The sequence below is a fragment of the Muscardinus avellanarius genome (genome assembly GCF_963383645.1).
Source record: "Muscardinus avellanarius genome assembly, chromosome: 3".
In the NCBI taxonomy this organism is placed as follows: Eukaryota; Metazoa; Chordata; class Mammalia; order Rodentia; family Gliridae; genus Muscardinus; species Muscardinus avellanarius.
In genome coordinates, this window is record NC_137788.1 from 102,584,358 (window position 1) to 102,610,515 (window position 26,158).

The window sequence follows — 26,158 nt, forward strand, 5'->3', positions numbered from 1 at the left end:
ATTGTTTATATTACCTTCTAGATGGTGAGTTCTGTTTTGTTGTCCTAACTTCTCCCATAGTTATGGTACATACTGTGCTTAAAGTCAAATGAATTGCTCAGTGTATTTGGGTGTAAAGACTGAAAATGGACTTAGAAAGGTTTAAGTTAATTTATGTGTAATTCTTTAGAAATTATTAAAAAAATCATTACATGATATATCCTTTTAATATTGATGCCAGTTTTCCTACAAAATTAAACCTATTAATATTTTAAAATGCCGAATACTTGGACTAGATATTATGGATCTGTTCCACTGTGGAAATTTATATATTCTGGACTTGAGAGGGAAGAAAATGTTCTTTTTTCATTTCCTAATGCAGAGCCTGTTAGTGATCACTGAGATTCCCTTGGATTTAAACCTATCTGTAATCTCCATAGTTTATGCTTGTCATGTAACCCAGTTGTTGAACCAGATGTTTCATACTCTTTGAGGATAATATTTAAAGGGAGTGTATCCAAGAGTGTGTGGGAGGCAGCCTGTAAGCTCCCTCCTGTGTATAGATACTGTAGGATACTTACATTTGTTTATATATTTCTTTATAAGAGAAAAAATCAGAATATTTAAATGAAAATATATTAAAACATCTGGAAAAAAGTATCTCATCTTTTCTGAGTACATACTGACCATAGTTGTTAACTTACTTAAAGGGGGAGGGATTGTGCTTTGTGTATTGCTTTTAGGAATTAGGTTTTGTGCCTTGAAATGTCAGAAGATTATTGTGAATAGAAGTCGGGAGAAGGTAGGTATACACCAGCATGTGTATTATTTTACATCTTGTTGAAGAATTAACCCAAAGTAATGCTAATATGTCCACAAAGGACGAAGTATACTATTCAGTAATGCTAAATTTTTTTCAAAAGAGGTATAATATAAATAATATCTAAGTCTTTGGCTATGAAGCAAACGTCTTTACTTAGTCATTTGGAATTCTATTAAGTGCTAGCCATTTGTGCTAACCATTAGGAATGAGGCAGTTAACAAAACAAAATCCCTACCCTGATGGACCTTACCTTCTGATGGAAGTAAGAACTGGTCAACATAAGGAAATAATATATAGTGTGTTAGATGGTAACTAAAGAAAATGAAGGTGGATAAAAAGTAGTCACAGTCAAGGTTTTCAGTTTTATATAGAGTGACAGAAGAGAATTGAAAGAAGTGAGTTAAATCAAAGTGTCTGAGGAAAGCACATTCCAGACAGAGGAAACCATAAGTATAAATACCCTGAGGTGAGAGCATGCTGAAACATTCAAACACCAATGAAGCCCATGTAGTTGGATACAGTGTGGACCACACATTAGAAGTGGTTGGAGCAGAATGACAGAAAGCAATAGAATAGGATCAGAAAGAAGCCAAAAACGTCATTTAGATAATGATTGGGAAAGGAAGAATGCATATTGTATAGGATCTTGTAGGTACTTGGAAGAATGTTGGCCTTTGCACTAAGATGAGAAACCATTAAAGTTTTACTTTTTCATCTCTCTCTCTCTCTCTCTCTCTCTCTCTCTCTCTCTCTCTCTCTCTCTCTCACACACACACACACACACACACTCTCTCTCTCTCCCCCTCTCCCCCCCTCTCTCTCTCTCTCTCTCTCTCTCTCTCTCTCTCTCTCTCTCTCTCTCGCATTGAAATCATACATCTTAATGGGGTCCAAGATGGTAGAGGCATACATGCACACATCACTCATTGAGCCCTTCCCCACTTCTCCATTTCCCACCCCACTCCCTCACCCCTCCCTTTTTCTCATGATTGGCTTAGCGATTGACTTTGATATGTTTGTGAATGTACGTCATGTACACTAGGGAATTTCCTTCCATAATAGGGTTTTAAGTGAAAGAATACACTACAGATTTTAACAGGCTCTTTCTGGTTCCTGTATTGAGAAGAGATAGTAGGAAGGTATGGTCATGAAGAGGGATACCAGTAAGAAGGTTACCCAGGTCACAAGGAAGAAAGTGATTGATTCTGCCAGATGCTGCTGGTAGCTCAAATAAGATGTGAACTGAAAATTGACCATTAAAGTTAGCAATGTATATTGGCAACCTTGATAAGAATAGTTTTAGCCTTGATGGAATGTTTTCCAGAGAGAATTAGAAAAGAGTAGAGGAAGCAAGTAAAAAAAAAAAACACCTCTCTGTAGTTTTGTATAAGAAAAAGAAGTAGAGTGGTTGCCAGAGGGGAAAGAATTGTTTTGTTTTTAAAGAATGGAGAAATAACATGTATATGGGGATGGATGTGATTCACTACGGAAGGTCTGTGGGGCACAAAGGAGAGTGAGAATTGCTGTAGGCCAGGGACCTGGGATATAATTCATGAATGGGGGTTGGTCTCAGAAGTACGGACAGTCCTTCAGTGGTAGCAGATGGTGGAGTAAATGGGCACAGCTGCTGTGTAGATGGGATGGTGGGAGTTTGTGGAAGTTCTCTTCTGTTTTCTCAATGAAATAGGAAACAAGGGCATCAAATGCATCAAATGAGACTAGGGATGAGGGAGGCCAATACAATAGTCCTTTCTTATCTGTGGTTTCACTTTCTGTTGTTTCAATTACCCACAACCAACCACAATAAGAAAATATTACTGTATGGGAAATTTCCAGAGTGCAAGAGAGAGACTGCATTGATAAACTTTATTACAATATATGGTTATAATTGTTATTTTTTTATTAGTGATTGCTGCTCATTTCTTACTGTGCCTAGTTTATAAACTAAATCATCATGGGAAAAAACATAGGAAAAAACAAAGTACCATATGTACAGGGTTCAGTGCTACTCATGGCAGCAGAGATCCACTGTGGGTCATGATAAGGATGAACTATTATAGATGATGATGGAGAAGGAAGGTATGCAATAGTTATCTAGGAGAGTATCAGAGTGAGTGGACTAAAGAGATGTACTGTGATTGTCCTGTGTCATTAAATGTCTCCAGAGGCTATCAATCATGAATTTAAAGTGAACAACTTAGCTCTGCCTATGTTCAGCACATGTAACTGGCATTGGATAGGTAGAGGGTAGACCTTGAGCAGAGTTATGGCTTAGCCAGCCAAGTGTGATGAAGTTAGGTTGGGGCAGGTATCGGGAGTGTTCACATGGGAGCAATAGTGATTGATCATGGAATTTAATTTGGATAAGGAGAGCAAGGGGGAAATGGGTAGAAGGTAAATAAAGTGAAAGATAGTAAGACTGATGAATTGCATGGCTTGGTTGGATAAAGGATGATTGCAGTTGAAATACCATGAGAAATGATATCTAAGTGATTCTCTGCTTCTTAAGCATTGCCTGTGAGTTGGAGTTGTTATAATATTATATAGCATCTTATTTAACAATAGGACGTTTATTCAGTATAATTTTCTTATATAAATATCATTTTAAGGCCTGTATTAAATGTGTATATCTAGATGTGAGTGATGGTGCACACTTATAATCCCAGTACTTGGGAGGCTGAGACAGGAGGACTACAGGTTCACTTGCCAGCCTTCGAAACTTAGACCCCTTTTCAAAACAGAAATAAAATAGGGCTGGGGGTGTGGCTCAGTTAGAATGTCCCCTGGGTTCAATCCCCAGTACCCCCCCCAAATAAATTGTATGAAGCAGTTTAGTATAATAGTTAAGAGCATGAACCACTTAGATTCAAATCCTGGCTTTACTATTTAATGTCTCTTCAGCCTTGACCAACATAACAACCTCTCTGTGCCTCAGTTTTCTCGATCTATAAAGTGAGGATAGTAATAACAGATGCAGGATTGCTGCAAGGATAATGGGTAATATGTTTAGCATTTAAAATAGAACTTAACACATTGAAGAACTATATAAGTACTGCTGATGTTGCTGCACTTAGGCTATATGCACTGAATTGATTCCCATGCTGGTTCGTTCTCCCTCTCTCTTCTCTCTTCTTTCTCTCTCTTCTTTCTCTCCCTTCTCTTCTCTTCTCTTCTCTCTCTCTCTCTCTCTCTCTCTCTCTCTCTCTCTCTCTCTCCTCTCTCCCCTCTCTCTCCTCTCTCTCTCTCCCTCTCTCTCTCTCTCTCCTCTCTCCCCTCTCTCTCTCCTCTCTCTCTCTCCCTCTCTCTCTCTCTCTCCTCTCTCCTCTCTCCCCTCTCATCTCTCCCCTCTCATCTCTCCCCTCTCATCTCTCTCTCTCTCTCTCTCTCTCTCTCTCTCTCTCTCTCTCTCTCTCTCTCTCTCTTCTCTCTCTCTGCAGTACTGGAGATGGAACTCAGGGGCATTCTATCTCTGAGTTACATCCTCAGCCCTATTTTTTTAGTCTTTTTATTTTTGAAACAGGGTCTCACTGAGTTACAAAGGATCTCGCTAAGTAGCTAAGGCTGTCTGCGAAACACAATCCTCCTGTCTCAGCCTCCCAAGTGCTCCTGTCTCAGGCTCCCATGTTGGTTTTCACTGCTCTTCTAGCCTAGCATTAAGGATACAATACAGGGTTAATGTCGATAAACAAAAAGAACGAAATATGCTTGTTATTTTAAAACCTATAGCAGAATGTAAACATTAATAGACAAGCAAATTTAGAATATATAATTTTAAATATATGTGGATATGTAACATTTGGCGTTTTGTTACAAACAAAGAGGTCTGTTGAAAGAAGAGTAACTTTACCTACTTTTCACGTTGTTCTCTTTTGCACAATGGCAGAGAACAGAGAGAGGCATTGTGAGTCATCTGACTGGATGAAGACTGTTCCAAGTTATAACCAAACAAATAGCTCCATGGACTTTAGAAATTATATGATGAGAGATGAGAATCTGGAACCCCTGCCTAAAAACTGGGAAATGGCCTACACCGACACGGGGATGATCTACTTCATTGAGTAAGCAAATGTCTGCATCTCTTCTGATGTGCCTGCCCCTGGAAGTGTTGTGTGAAATGTTTTTTAGCCTCATTTTGGACATAACTATTTCAAAAGACTATTTCAAAAGTCTTTTGTTTCTTTTTTTTCTTTAAAAATATTTTTCATACAAGTAACAGTTGACTATTAATCTGTTTATTTCTTGGATGACATTTTGTTTTTATTTGATTTGGATAAAGCAATAGTGTATTTGTACTCTGGTTTTATAGAAGCAGGAGGATTAAAAATAGGCTTAGCAACTAATGATGAAAATGTAAGGTTAAAGGTACATTACTTTGCTTTTTTTTTTTTTTTTCAGTTTCCAGGTAGATTGTCCAATTTAATGAGCATTTCAAAATTATCATTATGACATGGGTATATTGTTATCTGAGCTAAATATTTTCAGTCCTAAATTTTAGATTTAAAGTATTCAGACAATATAGGTAAATACACAATAATAAAAATGTTTATGTAAAAACACAGTATAATATCCATAGAGATACTGAAAACCACATGTACCACATAATAATATGCAAATAATTTATTGAACCCCAGAGCATTTTACTTCTGAGCTACACCCCAGCCATCTTTTTTTTATTTTTTATTTTGAAGCAGCATCTCTTTGAGTTGGCCGAGGCTTGTCTTTAACCTGGATCCTCCTGTCTCAGCCTCCTAACTTCTGGGATTACAGAAGTGCTCCCAGCTTACGGAAGTCTTATATTTTTATGCATCTATAATTTCATCTTTAAAGCATTTTATTCAGAGGTAGACTATTAATGTGAAATTAGGGAATAGAATAGGAACAGTTAAAATATTAAGAACTATTCAGTATGCTCAAAGAACATATAATTAGTAGTTAAATAAGGGTGAGAGATTTGAATCTGTTTCCTCAAATGGTCTCAATTTCAGATCCTTCTCATAGAGTGTCTTGTACTAAATAAATAAGATCCTAGTGTTTAAAACATAAATTTTGAATCCATGGTGTTCTTTTTACCACATATAACATATTTTTATGAATACATTTATGTAAGCTTGAGTAACCAGGATTATACAAAACCAACACAACTGGGTATATTTCTCCCAATGGACAACTTAAGGGGTTTTCAAGGATAATTTAGACTTTTGACTCTCATTTTGACTTTAGGAATAAACCTCAAAGTAAGGTATGGAGTCATAGGAAGGAGCTAAAATGTCTTTAGAAATAGATTGTGAGACGTCACTCTGACAGTACTTCACCCTGCAAACGGGGACAAGTTATTACGTTGTGCAGAATTTTTTTAATCTCTATTCAAAAGTTAAATATTACTTAAATTAGGCCAGGCATGGTGGCGCACGCTTGTAATCCCTGCGCTTGGGAGGCAGAGACAGGAGGATCGCGCAGGTTCGAAGCCAGCTGCGCGCGCTGGCTTAGGAGACCCTGTTTCCAAATAATAATGTAAAAATAGGTCTGGGAGTATAGCCCGGAGGTAGAAGGGCTTCCAGGAACCCCAGTACCACCAATAAATAAATAAATAAATAAATAAATAAATAAATAAATAAATAAATAAATAAAATATTACTTAAATGAATTAAAACATGATGTAAGGCCCAAGCTACAAGAATCTTGGGAGGAAACATGGAGGAAACCTTCATGAAACTGGATTTGGCAAGGACTTCTAACTTGACACCAAAAGCACAGGCAACAAAGCAAAAATAGACAAATGAGCCCCAAGTGGTGGCACACCATAATCCCAGTACTCGGGAGGCTGAGACAGGAGGATCATGCAGGTTACAAGCCAGCCTCAGCTACTTAGTGAGGCCCTCTGCAACTTAGCAAGACCCTGTTTCCAAATAAAAATATAAAATAGGTCTGGGAATGTAACCGGAGGTAGAAGGCCCCTGGGTTCCATTCCCCAGTACCACAATAAACAAACAAATACGTAGGTATGGCAGTGTAATTCAGAGGTAGAATATCCTGGATTCAATTCCCAATAACACACACACACACACACACACACACACACACACACACCCCAAAAATAGACAAATGGGACCCCATCGACTTAAAAACTTCTGCACAGCAAAGGGAAAAATTAACAAAATAAAAAAACAACCTTTAGCCTGGTGTGGTGAGGCATGCTTGTAATCCCGCCCTTGGGAGGCGGAGACAGGAGGATCGCGCTGGTTCAAAGCCAGCCTCACTGGCTAAGAGACCCTGTTTCCAAATTTAAAAAAGTATAAAATAGGTCTGGGATTGTAGCCCGGAGGTAGAAGGGTTTCCAGGAACCCCAGTACCACCAAAAACAAACAAACAAAAAAATAACCTTTAGAATAGGAGAAAGTATTTGTAAATCACATATTGGATAAGAGGCTAATATGCAGACTAGAGCTATTTTGTTTACTATTGCTAATATGGTTGATTTGTGTTAAACTAAGGAAAGATCTGCGCTGTTAAAATATTCAGTTCTAAGAAAATAATGTTAACACAGGTGTATAGTCTTCAGTTATTGTATTTTTGGAATAGCCCCTCTAGGCATTTCTTTACCTTGGGAAATATTGGGTAAAATTCTAGCGGATCAGCTGGGTGTGGTGGTGATCCCAGTACTTGGGAGGCTGAGACAGGAGGATCTGGGTTCGTGGCCAGCATCATCTACTTAGTGAGGCCCTTTGCAATTTAGTGAGACCCTGTTTCAAAATAAAGAATAAAGCCAGCGTGGTGGTGCACGCTTGTGCCAGCATTCGGGAGGCTGAGACCAGAGGATCGAGGTTCGCAGAAAGCCTCAGCTACTTAATGAGGCCCTCCGCAACTTAGTAAGACTGTTTCAAAATAAAGAATAAAAAATAGGGCAGGGGGTGTAGTTCAGAGGCTGAATGCCCCTGAATTCCATCCCCAGACACACAAAAATAGAAAGAAAGAGGGAGGAGGAAGGAGAGAGGGAGGGAGGGAGGGAGAGAGAGAGAGAGACAGACAGACAGACAGACAGAGACAAGAAAGCAAGCAAGCAAGAATAAATAGTAGGGTTGGGGATGTAGCTCGGAGGTAGAATGCCCCTGGATTCAATCCCCAGTACAGCAAAAAAGAAAAATTCTAGCAAATCACCTACATTTGCTAATTTGTCAATTAAAATTTGGGTCATTGGAATCAAAGTTAGGCTTTTCTCAAATAACAATTCTGAATTTGTGTTAGCAAAATATATCCATAGTTCTTGTTGCTTGGGTTTGGTTTGATGTGTCCTCTTAGGCCTCATTGACTCTTGATCCCTTTCATTTTGCTAGAACTGATTTAACTGGTTTTCATTTAGGGAGATCATCTCTCTGACAGAATGAATAACACAGACTTTCTAGAAACAATTTCAATTTTTTCTCCATGAATTATCCATTATTCAGTATATAAAAATAATAATAGTAGGAGCCGGGCGTGGTGGTGCACGCTTGTAATCCCCACACTTGGGAGGTGGAGACAGGAGGATCGCGCAGGTTCGAAGCCAGCCACGCTGGCATAAGAGACCCTGTTTCAAAAAAAAAACAAAAACCATAAAGTAGGTCTGGGAGTGTAGCCCGGAGGTAGAAGGGCTTCCAGGAACCCCAGTACCACCAAAAAAAAAAGATATTAATAATAATAATAATAATAATAATAATAGTAAATGTTCCTACCATTATCTACCAGTTGGTATCATACCCAGCAATGGCAACATATCTCTTTTTAATAGCTCAGGGGTTAGAAAAGGTATAGAATATATGATAGAGTCACTGAAACCACTGGTTTCACTTCCTAAGAATGAATACAGTGGAGATTAATGATTAAAGATAACAAGGAAAGATAACTTGTTCATGTTCATTATTATTCTTGTAATACTTCAATAATAACTTTAATATTGATGCCTTCCTGTATATTCTTATATTTTCTTCTTTAGTATCTTTGTGTTTCAAAGACTTAACTGTCTACTCACCATTCTGATAGTTTGATTTAACGTTACTGCATGTGACCTGGCCTGAGTCTGAGTGGTCTGTAATGAAGTTAAACAGACACTGCTCTCTGAAAGCACCTTTGGGCTACTTCATAGAGAGGGGCAGGGATCCATGCTGATGAAAAGGTAGTTTTGCACAGTGGAATTTAACCATGCTCACTGTTTTTTTCTTGTATGTTGCAGAAACAGCCACTTTAACATTTTTGTTTTTATTTTCTTATTTTTAGGTGCCTCTATGAGAGCAGAAACCCTGATTGTCTCTATATTCCTACCCCTTCACACAATACATACATACATAGATACTCAAGAAAAATATAGTGTTTTATTTTCTTTTTCAAGAAAGGAAGATATTCAGCCAGCAAGGTTTTCAATGCAGCTTAGCTGGCTAGATAATGCACAGTATGTGGCTATGTGCCCATCCTTTGAAACATTTTTGACTGATTAAATAAGTGTGTTATTGCGTACTTGGCATTTGATCCCATCTTTAAAGTCTTCATTCTCAAATTAGTGCCTCTAGCATTACCTTTCCTTTATGGCAATTTTGATGTAAGAGACTGAGAACAATAAGATTATTGAATTTGAGGAATATAAATGGAGCCTGTAGGAGATAACTGTTCCAACATCATATGCTTTTTAGTCACTTTTAATCTTTGCTTTGAAGTACTTTTCTCTTTACTTTACTATTTCTAATCGAGGTCTTTATTCTACAGCCACAATACCAAGACAACCACCTGGTTGGATCCTCGTCTCTGTAAGAAAGCCAAAGCTCCTGAAGACTGTGAAGATGGAGGTAAAGATTCAGAAACCTTTTATACTATGCTTATTCACTTAATCCTGCCTTATTCTTTTTGCTTAGATAATAAGTTTTCCAAAACTCTAAACAAACCATAGTGTACATAAGCACATAATCAGTGGATGGAGATCATGATCAACCAACTATGGCAATTATGGCATCTCATTTATATGTATATAGGGATATTATATATACATATATAGTTTTAAGAGAAATTTTTATAACTTTTATTTTATACATAGTTCTAAGAAAAATTATTTATAATTTTTCTCTAATGAAAACGAATAAAAATAAGCCAGGCATGGTGGCACATGCTAGTAATCCCGGCATTTGGAAGCTGAGACTGGAGGATTGTGGTTCAAGGCCAGCCTCAGCTACTTAGCAAGGCCCTTTGCAACTCAGTGAGACTCTATTTCAAAATAAAAGAATGAAAAATAGGGCTGGGGGTGTAGCTCAGAGGTGGAATCCCTATGGGTTCCATCCCCAGTACTGGAAAAAAAAAAAAAAAGAAAATGAATAAAAATAAATCTGCCCCTTTCTTTTTTACATATGTTCTAAAGGCGAACTTTAGAGGGAGAATTAATGAAGGAAACACTTCCATTAACATTATGTATGGATGTGAGAATGCCAGTGTCAATCTCAATATCCTGTATGTCAAAGGGGGGAGGGGAGAGAGAACTCGGGGAAACACCAAGGCTGTGTGCATGTATGTCACCAACACTATAAACTACATTATGATGTGAGGCTATAATTACCAATAAAAGTATAAACATTTTTTAATTCTTTTTTTTTTTTTTTTGCAGGTCTGGGGATAGAACTCAGGGGCATTTGACCTCTGAGCTACACCCCCAGCCCTATTTTTTATTCTTCATTTTGAAACAGGGTCTCACTGAGTTACGGAGGGCCTCACTAAGTAGCTGAGGCTGTCCCCGAACCATGATCCTCCCGTGTCAGCCTCTTGAAATGCTGGGATTACAAGCGTGCGCCACCATGCCCAGCTAACCATTTTTTAATTCTAAATAAACATTCAATTAATTAAGTACATTCCTACCACTAAGTAATGCAATCATGTCTGTTGAACCTTCCCCAAAACATATATTTATATGTACGTGTATGGGTACTGGGGGATGGAACCCAGGGGCATTCTACCTCCGAGCTACACCCCCAACCCTGTTTTAGTTTTTATTTGGAAACAGGGTCTCACTAAGGTTATTGAGGGCCTCATTAAGTTTCTGAAGCTGACTTTAAACCTGCAATCCTCCTGTCTCAGCTCCCCAACTACTAGGGTTATAAGCATGTGCCACCATACTCGGCTAGCCCTTTTTATTTTTTATTTTGAAACTGAGTCTGGATGAGTTGCTGAGGGTCTGAGATTCTGAGGCTAGCTTTAAAACTGTGATTCTCCTGCCTCAGCCTCTCAAGTACTAAAACCTTTTTTTAAATAACTGAACAAGCAGTCATTGATTTTTTAAATCACTGAATGAGTACTTAAAATCTCTGCATTTTCTATATGTCAGTAGTACCTCAAGAAATCATTTTGTGAGGGGGTACTAAGGTTTGAACCCAGGGGCATTCTACCTCTGAGCTACATCTCCAGTCTTATCTTATTTTTTAGTTTGAAATAGGGTTTCACTAAGTTGCAGGGGAACCGGTGACCCTCCTGTCTCAGCCTCCCAAGTACATGTGCCACTACACCCAGCTAAGAAATCATTTTTAAAAATTATTTTGTACCACATACCTTGTGAAGTATTTCAAAGTTCTTTCTTATAATGAAGTTAGCCATCGTGAAGGCAAATTGAAATATATAATACCATGGGTTTGACTTTTTGGATTAAGATATGGTGTTGGTCTTATAGGGCATGTCTGTCTTGCTGGTCGCCATTCTTTTTCCTGCCCGCCCCCCCCCCCCATCTTTTTAGTTGTCTGCCTTTTCCTGTCTTCTTGTGTAGAAGGTATTATTCTCATAGCTTTAACTACCAATTTGCTGTAACCAGACCTCTTATCTAAAATTTTAGTATTGTCCTCTGTTCTGAATTACATTTCTGTATATCTTATTTCTTTTGTGTCTTTGTTTTTAACTGTTCTACTAGCACTTCAAATAAACTTTTTAATGCAGTGCTAGGGATTAAACTAAGGGCCTTGCACATGGTAGGCAAGCCCTGTCTACTACTGATTGATACTCCCAGGCCCCAAATAAACAAATTTAAACTTAATTTGACATCTTTCTCCTAAAACTAATCCTTCCTTTCTGTGTATATGCCTTCTTCAAAATCATCTGGGCCCGAGTCCTTGTAAACCTGTTTGCCATGTATTTCTCTCTTTGTTCTATTTTCTATATAGTTTTTTAATCTTGTTGCTGTTACTTTTTCCTGGTTTTTCCAATATGTTATTTTTCAACATATCCAACATATAGAAAAACAGGATTTTACAGTGAACATATATATGCCCCCACTGAGATGACATATAATTAACATTTTGCTACATTTGCTTCCCTCCTCCTCTTCCTCCTCCTCCTCCTCTTCCTCCTCCTCCTCTCCTCTCCCCTCCTCCTCTTCCTCTCCTCTCCCCTCCTCTTCCTCTCCTCTCTTCCTCCTCTTCCTCTCCTCTCTTCCTCCTCTTCCTCTCCTCTCTTCCTCCTCTTCCTCCTTCTCCTCTCCTCTCCCCTCCTCCTCCTCTCCTCTCCCCTCCTCCTCTGCCTCTTCTCCTTCCCCTTCTCCTCTGCCTCTTCTCCTTCCCCTCCTCCTCTGCCTCCTCTCCTTTCCCCTCCTTCTCCTCTCCCCTCCTCCTCTGCCTCCTCCTCCTCTCCTTTTCCCTCCTCCTCCTCTCCTCTCCTCTCCCCTCCTCCTCCTCTTCTTTCCCCTCCTCCTCCTCTCCTTTCCCCTCCTTCTCTCCTCTCCCCTCCTCCCCTTCTTCCTCCTCTTCTTCCTCCTCTTCCCTCCTCCCCTCCTCCTCCTCCTCCCCTCTTCCTCCTTCCCTCCTCCCCTCCTCTCCTCCTCCTCCTCCTCTCCTCCTCCTCCTCCTCTCCTCCTCCTCCTCCTCCTCCTCCTCCCTCTCCCTGTCTCTCTCTTTCTCCTAGGAGTTGAATCCTGGGTTCTGTGCATGCTACTCATGTGTTCTATTACTGCCTACTGTTGCCTTTTCACAGAGCTATCTATCCATCTATCCTCTTTCTATCAAGCTTTGTCCTTTATATCATATCTTCATCTCCATTATTCTAATCACCACACACTTGTGTTGTTCTTGGTCTTTCTTCTCTAGTTATTTCTTCCTCTCTAATACATTCTTTATTTCAGTAGCCAGTCTCCAAAATGGTGATATTCAAACTATCTATTGTATACAAGAAGAAAATATTAGAACTTTTTCTTTTTCTTCTTTTTTTTTCTTTTTGTAGTACTGGGGATGGAACCCAGAAGCATCTACCCCAGCCCTATTTTTTATTCTTTATTTTGAAACAAGGTCTCACTGAGTTGCAAAGGGCCTCACTAAGTAGCTGAGGCTGTCCTTGAACCACGGTCCTCCTATCTCAGCCTCCCAAATGCTGGGATTACAAGCATGTGCCACCACACTTGGCTAGAACTTATTTTTTATAATGTAATTACTGCAAAAAAGTATGTGGGTTGTGCACATATGCGCATGTGTATCCACACAAACTAAGCTTTACTACTGTTTTATGTGCAGATTGGTAATGACATTCTAACTCATTCCATATGTCAAATTATCCCATGCACTACCCACAGTGTTTGAGGGATGAGTGTGAGTGGGATACCCTTGCTTTTTTGTCCAGGGCACTGTGAGTTTTACAGTTTACTTGTGCCCAAATTAGTAGATTTATGGACAATGATATGTATTTTTTAAACTAATTCACACAAAATGAAAATGTTGCTTCAATATTTCTGCAGAGGTACTGATGACTGAAGATAATAGAAATATGCAAGTCCAGGCTAATAGTAAGAAAATGAGATGGCACTATTCGTGTAACTCATATCAGGTTTTTCAATGGCATTGAGATACTGATAATTATCTAGTTTTGCATATGCTTAATTATAATACATATTAGTAAATACTGTATCTCTATTTATATTATATATCTTTATTTTTTGCGTTACTGGGGATGGAATCCAGAAGCATTCTACCTCTGAGTTATACCCCCAGCCCTATTTTTTAGTCTTTATTTGGAAATAGGGTCTCACTGAGTTGCAAAGGGCCTTACTAAGTATTAGCTGAGGCTGACTGCAAACCGTGATCTCCTCCTGTCTCAGCCTCCCAAATGCTGGGATTACAAGTGTGTGCCACCATGCCCTTCTTACATATCTTGAGAATGCATGTCCATATTTTTTTACTGAGAGGTACAAGATCAAAAAGCCTTGGAGACATTGCTTAATACTACTAAATTAATCTTCCTAAAGTCTAACTACTTCTCTCTTGCTTCCTATTGTCAGGAGAATAAAGCCTAGACTTTAGTATCAAAGTAGCAGAGTTTTTTTATGTGCTCCATATTTTTTCCTTTACAAAGTCATAACTATATCATAAATAGGATACATTTTTCTTTGCCTTTTTCATATTTTCATTTTTTCTACTAAGAACCAACCTTGTTTCCTGTGTCCACCTGGCTCACACCTATTATGTCTGTTTTGTTTTGTTTCTGTGTGGTACTGAGGATTAAACTCATGGGTATTCTTACCTTCAAGCTATACCCCCCATCCTTTTTGTTTGGTATGGGTTTTTTTTTTGTTTTTGTTGTTTGGTGTTTTTGCGATACTAGGGAAAGAACTTAGGGGCATTCTACCTCTGAGCTACAACCATCGCCCTAATTTTTATTCTTTATTTTGAAACAGAACCTCACCGAGTGGCAAAGGACCTCACTAAGTAATTGAGGCTGTCTGCAAATCGTGATCCTCCTGTCTCAGCCTCCTGAATGATGCTGGGATTACAAGCATGTGCCACCATGTCTGGCTCCCTTACTCTTTACTTTAAAACATGGTCTCATTAAGTTCCAGAGGGCCTTACTAAGTATCTGAGGCTGGCCACGAACATAGATCTTCCTATCTCATCCTCCCAAGTACTGGGATTACAAGTGCTCCCACACTCGGCTTGTTTTATTTTTATTTTTGTATTTTAATTTTTGTGGTACTAGTGATTGAACTCAAAGGCATTCTACTTCTGAGTCACATCCCCAGTCTTACTATATTTTTTATTTTGAAATAGGGTCTTGCTAAGTTGTTGAGGGCTTCGTTAAATTGCTGAAGCTAACTGTGAACCTGCGATCTTCCTATCTCAGCCTTCCAAATACTGGGATTACATGCATGAGCCACCATACCCAGCTTCATACCTATTATTTTTCTAAGTTCAAGTCTTAAGTGTAATCTCTTTGAATCCTCCTGTCATTCTCTTCCATGTCAGAATTAGGTGTTCCTTTGTCTATGCCCAATAATAACACATGACTTATATAAGTGTAGCACTTGTATTGTACTATAACTATATACCATATTCTTAAAATGATGTTTTTTGTCTCATTCACCTATATATTCCTTCAGTAGAGGCTTAAATATTTGGAAGAAGTGGAAGCATAAAGGAAGAAGGAAAGAGATAAAAGGAGAAGGGAAGGAAAAGCAGGAAAGAAGCTACTTTGTCCTCCAGATTCATTTGTTCACCTTTCTTAGAAATTTTTAAAAATTCTATAAGATTTTGGGAGGGCCAATAAATAATCAGCCTGTCTTTGTTTACTAGTTTGTAATCAGGAAAGAAATAAGATACAGGTGACAGAGAGATGGGGTCAGATGCCAGCTGATGAGGAATGTAGCGCTAGTCTGTGTCACCTTGCTGGTGTTTATCTCCGGGAGGCAGAGTAGCGCACTCTGTCTCTGGCCTCCATGTTCCACGAAGGCTGCCTGCCCTGAGGCAGGCGTGGCAGAGGACAGACTGGAATGCACCTCTGCAGGCAGGCTGGTGTCCAAGAGAGCAAGAGACCCGAGTCCCCAGCCAAACATATTGAGTTCATCCTGTAAAACTCCTCAGTCAGATAATACATTTTTTTAATCCTCGAGGAGGAAAGTGAGGGGACTCAGAAACTGGAAATGTTTCTCCCATTCTACTGGAAATGTTTCTCCCATCCTTTTCCCTTCTTGGAATTTGAAGAGTTAGGATGAGCATATCCTCCTAATGCCCTTTACACAAAGGGTAACCATATGTCTTCCGTGGCCCTGGCCTAACCCAGTTTATACATGTTGTCCCAGCATAATAATTATTATTGTTCCTTATATTCTTGAGAGTCAACAATGTATTATATGGTCATCCTAATTATATTTTTCTTCAGATAAAACAAGAAAGTTACATTCAGTATTCTAGGAATACTCAAATTCCTCTAATAGGAGGCCACTCTCCCATTCCCACTCCTAGGCACAGCTTTCTGTCACTGCCTGAACTTCATCTTCTGGGGTCCATAGTGGGGACCCTGAGCCTCGTTGTTTTATACTCAGCTGCCTTCTCCACTAACATCAGCTCCCATCAATAGTAGAGAGACTCGCACCACAGCAGACAGGTTTCAGGGTGGACTGTATCCAACTCACACTGATATTCTCCATAGGGCTCTGCACAGCGTACATGCTGAGAAGAGAATAATAATAACAATAATTGAAATGGAAGATTTTATAGTTTAAAATACTGTTTGCCTTCTTCAGAACATTTAAGATCTTCTATGAAGATCTTATAGTTTCTAAAACTTACCCTTTCCTTCCCAGTCTTCTGATACTCAAAACCCAACTGTGTCTTTGTACTGTATCTGATGATTTAATTGATGTACATATTTATCTTTAATTCAAATAAAATAATTAGTGTTTTGGTTTAAGTAGTTATCTTAAAAATACAGCATCAGGATTTCATTCTTCTCTCAACCCACCCCATTTCTATTACCATGAAAGAAAGATTAAATTTTTACCAAAGGCAGCTTATAAATGTATTGAATGTTGATGTCATTTTGGAGCTTAGAGAATGATAAAAGGAAATTACCAGCTGAATAGAGCTCCAATATGAGAAAGCAATTGTAATTCATACATTTAAATAAGAAAAATCCTATTTGGGGAAGAAAAAAGCAAGAAGGATAAATTCATGGGTGTTAGAACCAGCCAGCTGCTTGATACACTAAAAATAACTTTGCCTTTTGAAGCAACTTTGGGGGGAATACTTTGGAAAAAGATGATTAGGTTAGGTTTTTTTCTGTCTCAAAAATAAACACATTTCTCTTTGTCCTGTCTTCCCATCTATCTATTTTACTATTTGTTCCTGCAAATATTTTGCAAACAAGTTAAAATAAAAGTCATCTTAAGGGCTCTACTTTTTATATCACTCTTCAGTGACAGTCTCCCCTCCCCCAGCTTTTTCATTGAAACTGCTTTTCCAATAACCAGTAACCCAAAATTACCAGAGTCTGGTAGGTTCTCTCTAGCCTTTCCTGACAGCTTTGTGAAGCATTTGTTTTGATCATGTTTGTTTTTTCTTCTACCTTCTTTGATGCTTCCCACCCTCCCGCTTTTTACTTTACCCATCTGCTCCATAAAATGCCAGTGCTCTTAGGGTTGTGTTCTTCACCTCTCTCTATTCACAGTTGAGGCCACCTTGTCCCCTCAACGGTTTTAACCACAGTGTTTCCTAAGTCTTTATCTTCCTGGATTTCTCTTTTGAGTGTGGGGTTCATATTGCCAAGAGCTAATTAGGTATCTCTGCTGGGATGTTCTGTGGCCACACAAATGGAGCCCCTTTCCCTCCTGCCTTTGAAAATGACATTATGGACTTCCAATTTCTTGAACCTAAACTGGTTATAATCCTCAGTGTTTTCTTTACCATCTCCTCTTTGTTGCAGTAAACTACCAAGTCCTAGCATTTCTAAGTTCAAAAACCCTGCCATTTTTTGAGTGTTCTTTGGTACTGGGTAATATAATATGCTGTGTGTGTGTGTGTGTGTGTGTGTGTGTGTGTGTGTGTTCGATCATTGGTATTCAGAATCAAACCAGGGCTTTGCACCTGCTAGGCAAGTGCTCTACCACTAATCTATATCCCCAGTTCTAATAGGCACTTTTTTTTTCTTTTTCTTTTTTTTTAGTGGTACTGAAGTTCCTGGAAACCCTTCTATCTCTGGGCTACACTCCCTGACCTATTTTATATTTTTTTTTAAATTTGGAAACAGGGTCTCTTAAGCCAGTGAGGCTGGCTTCGAACCTGCGAATCCTCCTGTCTCCACCTCCCAAGTGAGGGGATTACAAGTGTGCGCCACCACGCCCGACTCTAATAGGCACTTTTAATGTATCCTCTGTCTCCTAAATACCTCTAAACCCTAGTTAATTTTTATTTCCTATTCCCACAGCCATTTTCATATTAGGATTCAGTGAATATTTTATAATATATTTATTCCAGAGGAGCTGGAAACCTAGAATATTCTCAGCCTCCTGCCCTCTCCCTCCCTCAGTCTCCAAGTGGTGTGGTTGTTAAGTCCTATTACTTCCTGTCTCCGTTCCTTCTCACCATTCCTACTACAGCTGCCTTAGTTCCAGCCTTTGAAATTTCTTATCTAGTCCATTATGCTTTTCTTATTTGTCTGCTTGTAGTCTCACTCCATTCCTTCTAGTTGGTCACCCATTGCTACTGCCATAATCTTTTTGCAAATATAAATTTAACCAAGTCACAGTCTAGCTTAATTGGTTCCATCATCATCAAAATAAAGATTAGATTCCGTAATGTGGCATTCCAGGACTGTTATAAATTGATGTTTTCTTATAAGACTGTGCATACAATTTTCATTCCATTCTATTAAATTATTTGTAGTTACTGAGAATGCCAGGCATTTTTAACCTCAGTACTCCTTGATCTGAAACGAACTCATTCTTCCTAATTGAGTTCAGACATCATTATTTCCTCCTCCTCCTCCTCTCTTCCTCTTACCCTTCCTTTTTTTCTGGTACTGGAGATTCAATCCAGGGCTTCTGTTTCTGAGCTACACTCCCAGCCCTTTTATATATCTTTTTTACTTTCAAACAGTGTCTTTCTAAGTTGCTGAGTATTTTGATAAGTTGCTGAGGCTGGCCTCAAGCTTACAACCATCCTATTTCAGCCTCTCAAATACTGGAACTACCGGTGTGCACTACTATGCCCAGCTAAACATCACCTTTTAAAGGATTTTCTGATAGCAACTTGTGTGTGTGTGCACGCACGCGCACGTGTGTGTGTGTAATGTGTGTGTGGTACTGGGAATGGAACCCAGGGGCAGTCTACCTCTGAGCTACACCCTCAGCCCTGTTTTTTATTTTTTATGTTGAAACAGGGTCTCACTGAGTTGCAAAGGCTGAGTTGCGGTTTGAGATCCTCCTGTCTCAGCCTCCAAAATGCTGAGATTACAAGTGTGTGCCACCACGCCCTGCTTCTTCCTGATAGCAACTTTTACAAGACAATTGGAGTCTTTCCTATTTAATCTTCCCAAAAGCTTGAGTCTCTTCATCTTGTCATCTTTGACATTTGTCTCTTCTTTCTTCCTATCTGTCTAAACTATGGACTTCTTGAGTTTGAGAACCTATTGTGTTTCTAACTTTGATTTCTACATAATGAAGGAGAGGGGAGGAAGGGGGGGGGAAGGAAGCAAAGAAATAAATGAGTGAATGAATCTATCCACTAGGTAGTGTATAAAATTGCTAAGTATTTTAGCCTTGCTTTTATTACCTACATCTTAAAAAGGCAAATAATAAACCACCTTTTATCCACATTAATCTACCATGCAAAAAATTGCTACTGTAATATCAGTGGAAAGGGTTTAAAATTACTAAAAGTAACTAAGAAGATAAATTGCCACATTTGTTTCCTCTCCTAAAGAAAGGCTATACTTAATCTGTTAGTTACTAATTGTTTTCAGTGCTAACTAAAATGCTAAGTCAACTTCCAAATTAACACTGAACTATATTTATATTGATCTATTATCCTTATTAATTATTAATAGGTCCTTCTTAGTGAAGGTTGCACATTTTTAAAATAGTAAATGTACTGTTTTAGCTGTCTCTGTAGTTCCTCTTCTTCTCCCACCTTCTCTAAAGACAAAGCATATATTCAGTTGTATGCAGTTGTTGAATTCATCTATACTCAGCACTATTCAGTTCTGTGCTATTTCAAGAAAATTTTTAGTAGGAAAAAAAACTCATGGAAGATCAATAGTGATAATGCTTTGATGACATGGTTATTCTGTATTTTTACCGATATAATTAAAAAATATACTTATAAACCAGTTACTTGGTGATAAAATATTATGTGTTTAATTAATGGCTGTTAGCTTCATACCTACAGAGGATCAACGTGAACCAAAGTGTATCTTAGAACTTCTTAATTTTTCCCCTATTCTCACATAATATAGTTATTTGAATAATATAATTATGGTCTATCATTTCAACCAGGTCCTTCAAAGAAAAAACACAAAAACTTGAACCTCACCAACCAATAGATATGCAAAAAAAAATTGTGCTGGAGAAAAGTGGTGGTGATAATTGAAAGTATTTTCAGAATCTATCATTCCTTTATTCTGAATACAGAACACTGATTTTTAGAGCAAAACAGTTTGTATAGTTTTTCATATTTATTATACTGAAGTTTTAATTTATAAAATTGTGTCACAACTCAGGCTAAATGATATGCAATTAATATGTCTTTTTACATATTCTAAGCCTATTTGCTCTCTAGCTTACTTCAGTTGTGTTTCAGGATAGCAAGAAGCACTCTAAAAGAATTGAAAATAAAAATATAGGACATCATATCATACATATATGGGTTTTCAAGATTTCCTTCTTGTTCAACTTCTATGTATAATTGATTAGCCTGCTTGGAACATTCCTGGCAGTTTATTCCATGCTTGACTATTAAAGATGGCTCCTCAGAAACCTTAACTCTGAGAGAAAATGCATACAAAGATTCTTTCTTGACACATTTATATTGGAAAGGCCAGGGAAAAAATTTAACTAGTCAGTTAATTGGAATAAATAACACATAAGAATGCTACACAAACTATTCCCTTTTCATTAAGTAAGATTTCACAGCTACAGAACACACAGGCTGCTGTAGCTATCAAGTTGGGTTCTTCAGTGCTCAGGTCAAGTGAATGCAAGGGAAAGCAGGTGCTTTCTTAGGTTGTAAGCATCCAGATTGCCACTTGAAATGGCAGAAATCTAAGGCTGGATTTTCATTTGAAGAGAAATGGGTCAGAATGTAATAACAGAAATGATTACACCTACTAGTGAAAAATTTAACAAGCAACTGTTCCCGGATTGGACAACAGGGCAAGTCTATCTCATGTCAGCATTACCAGGCTTCTTCAGTAAAAGAAATATATAGTGATTTTTAGTAGTAATTCGTATTTTTGTCCTGTGATTCAGGTATATAATGTTTAATTTAATGTCAGCTTTGTTCTAGGATTCTAATTAACCTGCTGAGCTATACTCTATTGACAAAGCCACTCAGACTTGACTTGTATTTATTCTTTGAAAATGAGTCCTCAAACTCTCAAGTATTGCTTTCAAGTATTAGTGAAATGAGGTAAACAAATTTGTTAATTGATTAACTATTTTCTGTTGGTTTTGAATATGGCATTTTCTTTGTTTACAGAGCTTCCTTATGGCTGGGAGAAAATAGAGGACCCTCAGTATGGGACGTACTATGTTGAGTAAGTTGTTACCTCATTCAATGTTCTCCCAGGTGCTCTTCTCTAAGAATATGGCGTTAGGGAATTCTAGACACGGCACTCTGCTCTGTGGCCCGGCTTGCAAGCATTTCAAGGAAAGGGACGGGAAGTCATGGGCAGTGAGCACTTCCTTCACGGACTTGGCACTTCCCAGAAGTTGGCTTTAAGCTTCTAAATATAGAAAGTAAAGAGGCAAGCCAGGCGTGGTGGCGCATGCTTGTAATCCCAGAATTCAGGAGGCTGAGACCAGAGGATCACAGTTCGCGGATGGCCCTTTGTGATCGCAGATGATCACAGTTCAGCTATTTAGTGAGGCCCTTTGCAACTCAAGGAGATCTTTTTTAATAGGGCAGGGGGTGTAGCTCGGAGGTCAAATGCCCCTGGGTTCCATCCCCAGACCTGCAGAAAGAAAGAAAGAAAGAAAGAAAGAAAGAAAGAAAGAAAGAAAGGAAGGAAGGAAGGAAGGAAGGAAGGAAGAAAGAAAGAAAAGAGGCAGAGTGCGGCACATCCCTGTAGTCCCAGCTACTCCGGAGGCTGAGCCAGCAGAATTCTGGAGCCCAGGAGTTTAAGACCAGCCTGGGCAGCATAGGGAGACCCCATCTCAAAAAAAAAAAAAAAAAAAAAAAAAGAAGAAGGAGGAGGAGGAAGAGGAGGAGGAGGAGGAGGAGGAGGAGGAGGAGGATAGGGAAGTTGCATAGAGGACTGGTAGCTAGAGATGATCTTGCTACTACAGCCATTAAAGAGAACATTAGTAAATGGAGACTGAAATGGGGTACTGGATAGATGAACTCATGAGGTCACTTTCAGTGTTACCAGTAGATACTTCTGAAAGCACTTAAAGAATTTTAAGGGCATTGTAACATAAGGATCAAAAATTTTGCTGGGCGTGATGGCGCATGCTTGTAATCCCAGCACTTCGGAGGCTGAGACAGGAGGATTGCAGTTTGCGGCCAACCTCAGCTACTTAGGCCCTTTGCAACTCAGTGAGACCCTGTTTCAAAATAAAGAATAAAAAATAGGGCTGGGGGTGTAGCTTGAAGGTAGAATAACCCTAAGTTCCATCAACAGTACCACAAAAAAAAAAAAAAGAAATACACAATTAGAGGTGTGTTGTGTTTTGAGTTAATAAAGAAAAACTATTTTTCAGGGGAGTGAAAGGCATTTCTTATGTGTAGCTGTTATAGTAAATTTAAGTGTGAATATATGTCAGAGAAGAGCATTAATACCTGCTATGTGAGCCAGAGAAATAAGTTCGATGTCACATCTAATTTTTCATTCCTGTGTGGTGGCACATGCTTGTAATCCCAGCATTAGGGAGGCTGAGACAGGAGAATCATGGTTCAAGGACAGCCTCAGCTATTACTTAGTGAGGCCCTTTGCAACTCATTGAGACCCTGTTTTAAAATAAAGAATAAAAAATAGGCCTGAGGGTGTAGCTCAGAGGTAGAATGCCTCTGGGCTCCATCCCCAGTATCCCCAAAAAGTAAATAAACAAATAAATAAATAAAATAATTTTTCTTTCCTTTTCCATATCTAATTACTACATTGTAATAATCATTGGGATTGCCATCTCCAGGTGCTACAGATAGGATTTTGACTTTAGATGTTCAGTACCAGGCAAATAGTTATATCAGAATGTTACTATTTACCAGGAAACGGAATCTGAACTTTTGCCTAGGTAGTGAAGGCAAAATGATATACCTAAAAAATAAGCACAGGAATCTTCTAGTTTTCCAATTGCTTATTAAATTTTCAACATTTGTTACCACAAACCAATGCCATTTTCTAGTAATTATTTCTAAAGTTATTTAGAAATTATTTCGAAATTATTTCTAAATTTATTTATAAATTATTTCTTTGACTCCTGTTGTAGGTTTTTTTGTGTGTGTGTTCGGGGGGGGGGTACTGGGGGTGGAACTCAGAGGCTTTCTACCTCCGGGCTGTACTTCCCAGACCTATTTTATATTTTATTTGGAAACAGGATATTAGTAAGTAGCTGAGGCTGGCTTTAAACCTGTGCGATCCTCCTGTCTCAGCCTCCCAAGCGCGGGGATTACAAGCATGCACCACCACACCCGGCTCTGTTGTAGTTTTTTAAATGTAGATTGTTACTAGATCACTGGGTTAGAGAGATTTTTAGAATGACTTTTTAAAATTTAATGTATCCAAAGGAAACAGCTGGATTAGATTGACCCTCAGGTGTATAACTTCACATTTTCAAAATTTTGGGCCCTTTGGAAAGTTATGCTCATTATTGCCTTTGAATTACTTAATAGTTGCTGATACCAATGAAGTGTGATGTGAGAAGTATACAGCAGCTCTTTTGTTATTTTTTCCAGAGGCTAAATTTTAGTTAAAATAAAGGGAGAAAGAACTGTGTTTCAAGTGAAAGGAATGTTTGGAGGCCAAGTGAAAATGTTTTGTGGGATTTTTGTCTTTCCCTTATGGTTTAACCTATTTAAACTGGGCTTCAATCAACTATTATTTGCCATTGACACTGCAGAACATTTCTGAGATAATGATTCTCATTATTACCCATTCCAAGTAAATTTGAATACATGGTCAATAGGTGAAAGTCATTTGCCTCTTATAAAATCTTGAGCTGAATGAGCTGTTTCCCATTAAGCAAGCATATAATATTGAAGCAACGCTGGGGCAGATCCTGAGCTGACACTCTCCCAGTTGTCATGGAGGGACGTGGAATGGCCTGAACTCGAAGCAGCAGCAATAGCAGCAGTGCTGTGAGTTTGTGTGATTGTTCCCAGAATGAGCTCATTTGCAGGAGGATAATTTATTAGATTAAGGAAAAGCAGACTGTGCTCAAGGTGCACATTAGCGTGGAGCTGGCTGAGCTGTGGAGCGTGGCCTGGTGCCCAGATGGGCCAGGTTTGGAGTCCCGCTGCAGCGCTCTGCAGTGCGTCGCTGATGGCGACGAGAAGCTGTTACTTGAACGGCCACTCTTTGGCTCTCGTGCTTCGTCAGACCAGATGGCACAGCGATTGCTTTTGGCAGGAGCCTGGACTAGTAACACCAACTGTGCGGTGGTAGCTCTTTCTTTGTGGATATTTATTTTAGAGGATGAGATTCTGAAATGGATTCTTTATTTTTGAAGATAAAATTGTTCCAAAATGTAATGGCAGGCCTCCTATAAAAATACTTGTATATTTAGAAATGTTGTCTCAATTGTATTGCTTTAAAGATCTTGATCCACTGAGGGGACAAAGTCAATGTGTGTCTTTATATCTCAGATTCTTCATTAACTTGTTTAGATGAATTTTTAAAATCTAGATATTGTCACAAAACTAATACAGATAAATGTACTAATACAGACAATATAATTCAAACTATAGTAGGTATTTAATTATGCTTATATTTTGTTTTGTTTTGTTTTTTTGTGGTACTGGGGATTAAACCCAGGGGCATTCTACCTCCGAGCTATACCTCTACCCATATTTTTTATTCTTTATTCTGAAACAGGGTCTCACTAAATTGCAGAAGGCCTCACCAAGTAGCTGAGGCTGGTTGTGAACCTGCGATCCTCCTGTCTCAGCCTCCCAAGCACTGGGGTTACTATGTGCACCACCACGTCTGGCTAATTATGCGTATTTGTTTCTCTTGTTTAATTTTCCTGATAATCTCTGATAGTCTCCACTCTTAGAGAGTATCTCTTACTCCATGACTGGTTATATGGAAAACAGAATGTTACATCTTAATAATATGTGCATCTATGTACATGAAAAGGGGAGAATATTTTCATTTTCTTGTATTTTGGGGGTGGCATCTTAATCTAGATCGTTTAAGGTAACAGAGGCAATTACTTCCTTCATGAAGTCTTATGTTCTGTTGTCAAAAAATTTTCAGGAAAAGGATTAATCACTTAAATACTTCTACTCTTTCTCTTCTCCCACACATTGCTAAGGATATAAATACAAATTACTACTTTTTGTGTTCTAATTCCTGGGTAGCAGAGAGTGAGTCACCGTAGGCAGTGACATTAAAGGGAGCCCTTGTTCTTTCTAAACAGGTTTCTAAGTGTCAGTTTTTAGTTGTCTTTTATTAAGAATGTGTAAAATTTCAGTACCTTAGAATTCCTTTTTTTTTTTTTTTTTTCTTCAGTACTGGTGATGGAACCCAGGGGCATTCGTCCTCTGAGGTACACCCCCTGCCCTATTTTTTATTTTTTATTTTGAAACAGGGTCTCACTGAGTTGCAAAGGGCCTCATAAGTAGCTGAGGCTGTCCTTGAACTGCGACCCTCCTGTCTCAGCCTCCCAAATGCTGGGATTACAAGCGTGTGCCACAGTGCCCAGCTAGAATTTCATCTCACAGAGGGTCTTAAGCAGTTAACTCTGGAAATCGTGCTGCTTATAGTATGAGGCAGAAGCATGCTTGCATGTTAGTGAAATCAGAACCCAAAGAATGTCAAGTAGAACTTGCCACATGTAGAGCTCTGAAACAAAATTACCTCACTTGTGGAGTTAATGTACACTAGAAACCTAATTGACAGAAAAAGCTAACATTCCTTTCTGTGGTGTTTATTTTTGTCCTTGCTGCCCTTTCTCCACCATCACTACTAATGTTCAGAAATGACAAAATAAATATGTGATTTATGTTACTGTTTAAATGTAGATTTTATAATATTTAGCCTGTCTAAGGCAGGCGTGGAGACACATGCCTATAATTCCAGTACTTGGGAGGCTGAGAAAGGAAGATTGCAGATGTGAGGCCAGTCTCAGCAATTTAGCAAGACCCTGTTTCAGAAATTAAAAAGGGCTTGAGGTATAGCTTAGAGGCAAGATACACCTGGGTTGAATCACTAGTACCCCTCCAGTACTAGGGA

At 38.7% G+C, this 26,158-nt stretch overlaps 1 protein-coding gene across 2 annotated transcripts in view; it reads left to right on the forward strand.

Annotated features, from left to right (window-relative positions):
• The window catches only part of MAGI3 (membrane associated guanylate kinase, WW and PDZ domain containing 3), a gene marked incomplete at both ends in the record, with an annotated part of 258,307 nt that overhangs the window by 178,405 nt on the left and 53,744 nt on the right, over positions 1 to 26,158 (forward strand). For both annotated transcript variants that reach the window (XM_080693205.1, XM_080693206.1), the window contains 3 exons: positions 4,686 to 4,860; positions 9,536 to 9,615; positions 21,244 to 21,301. In XM_080693205.1, the coding sequence (XP_080549331.1) occupies positions 4,686 to 4,860; positions 9,536 to 9,615; positions 21,244 to 21,301 (313 nt within the window). The remainder of the gene's footprint in view (positions 1 to 4,685; positions 4,861 to 9,535; positions 9,616 to 21,243; positions 21,302 to 26,158) is intronic.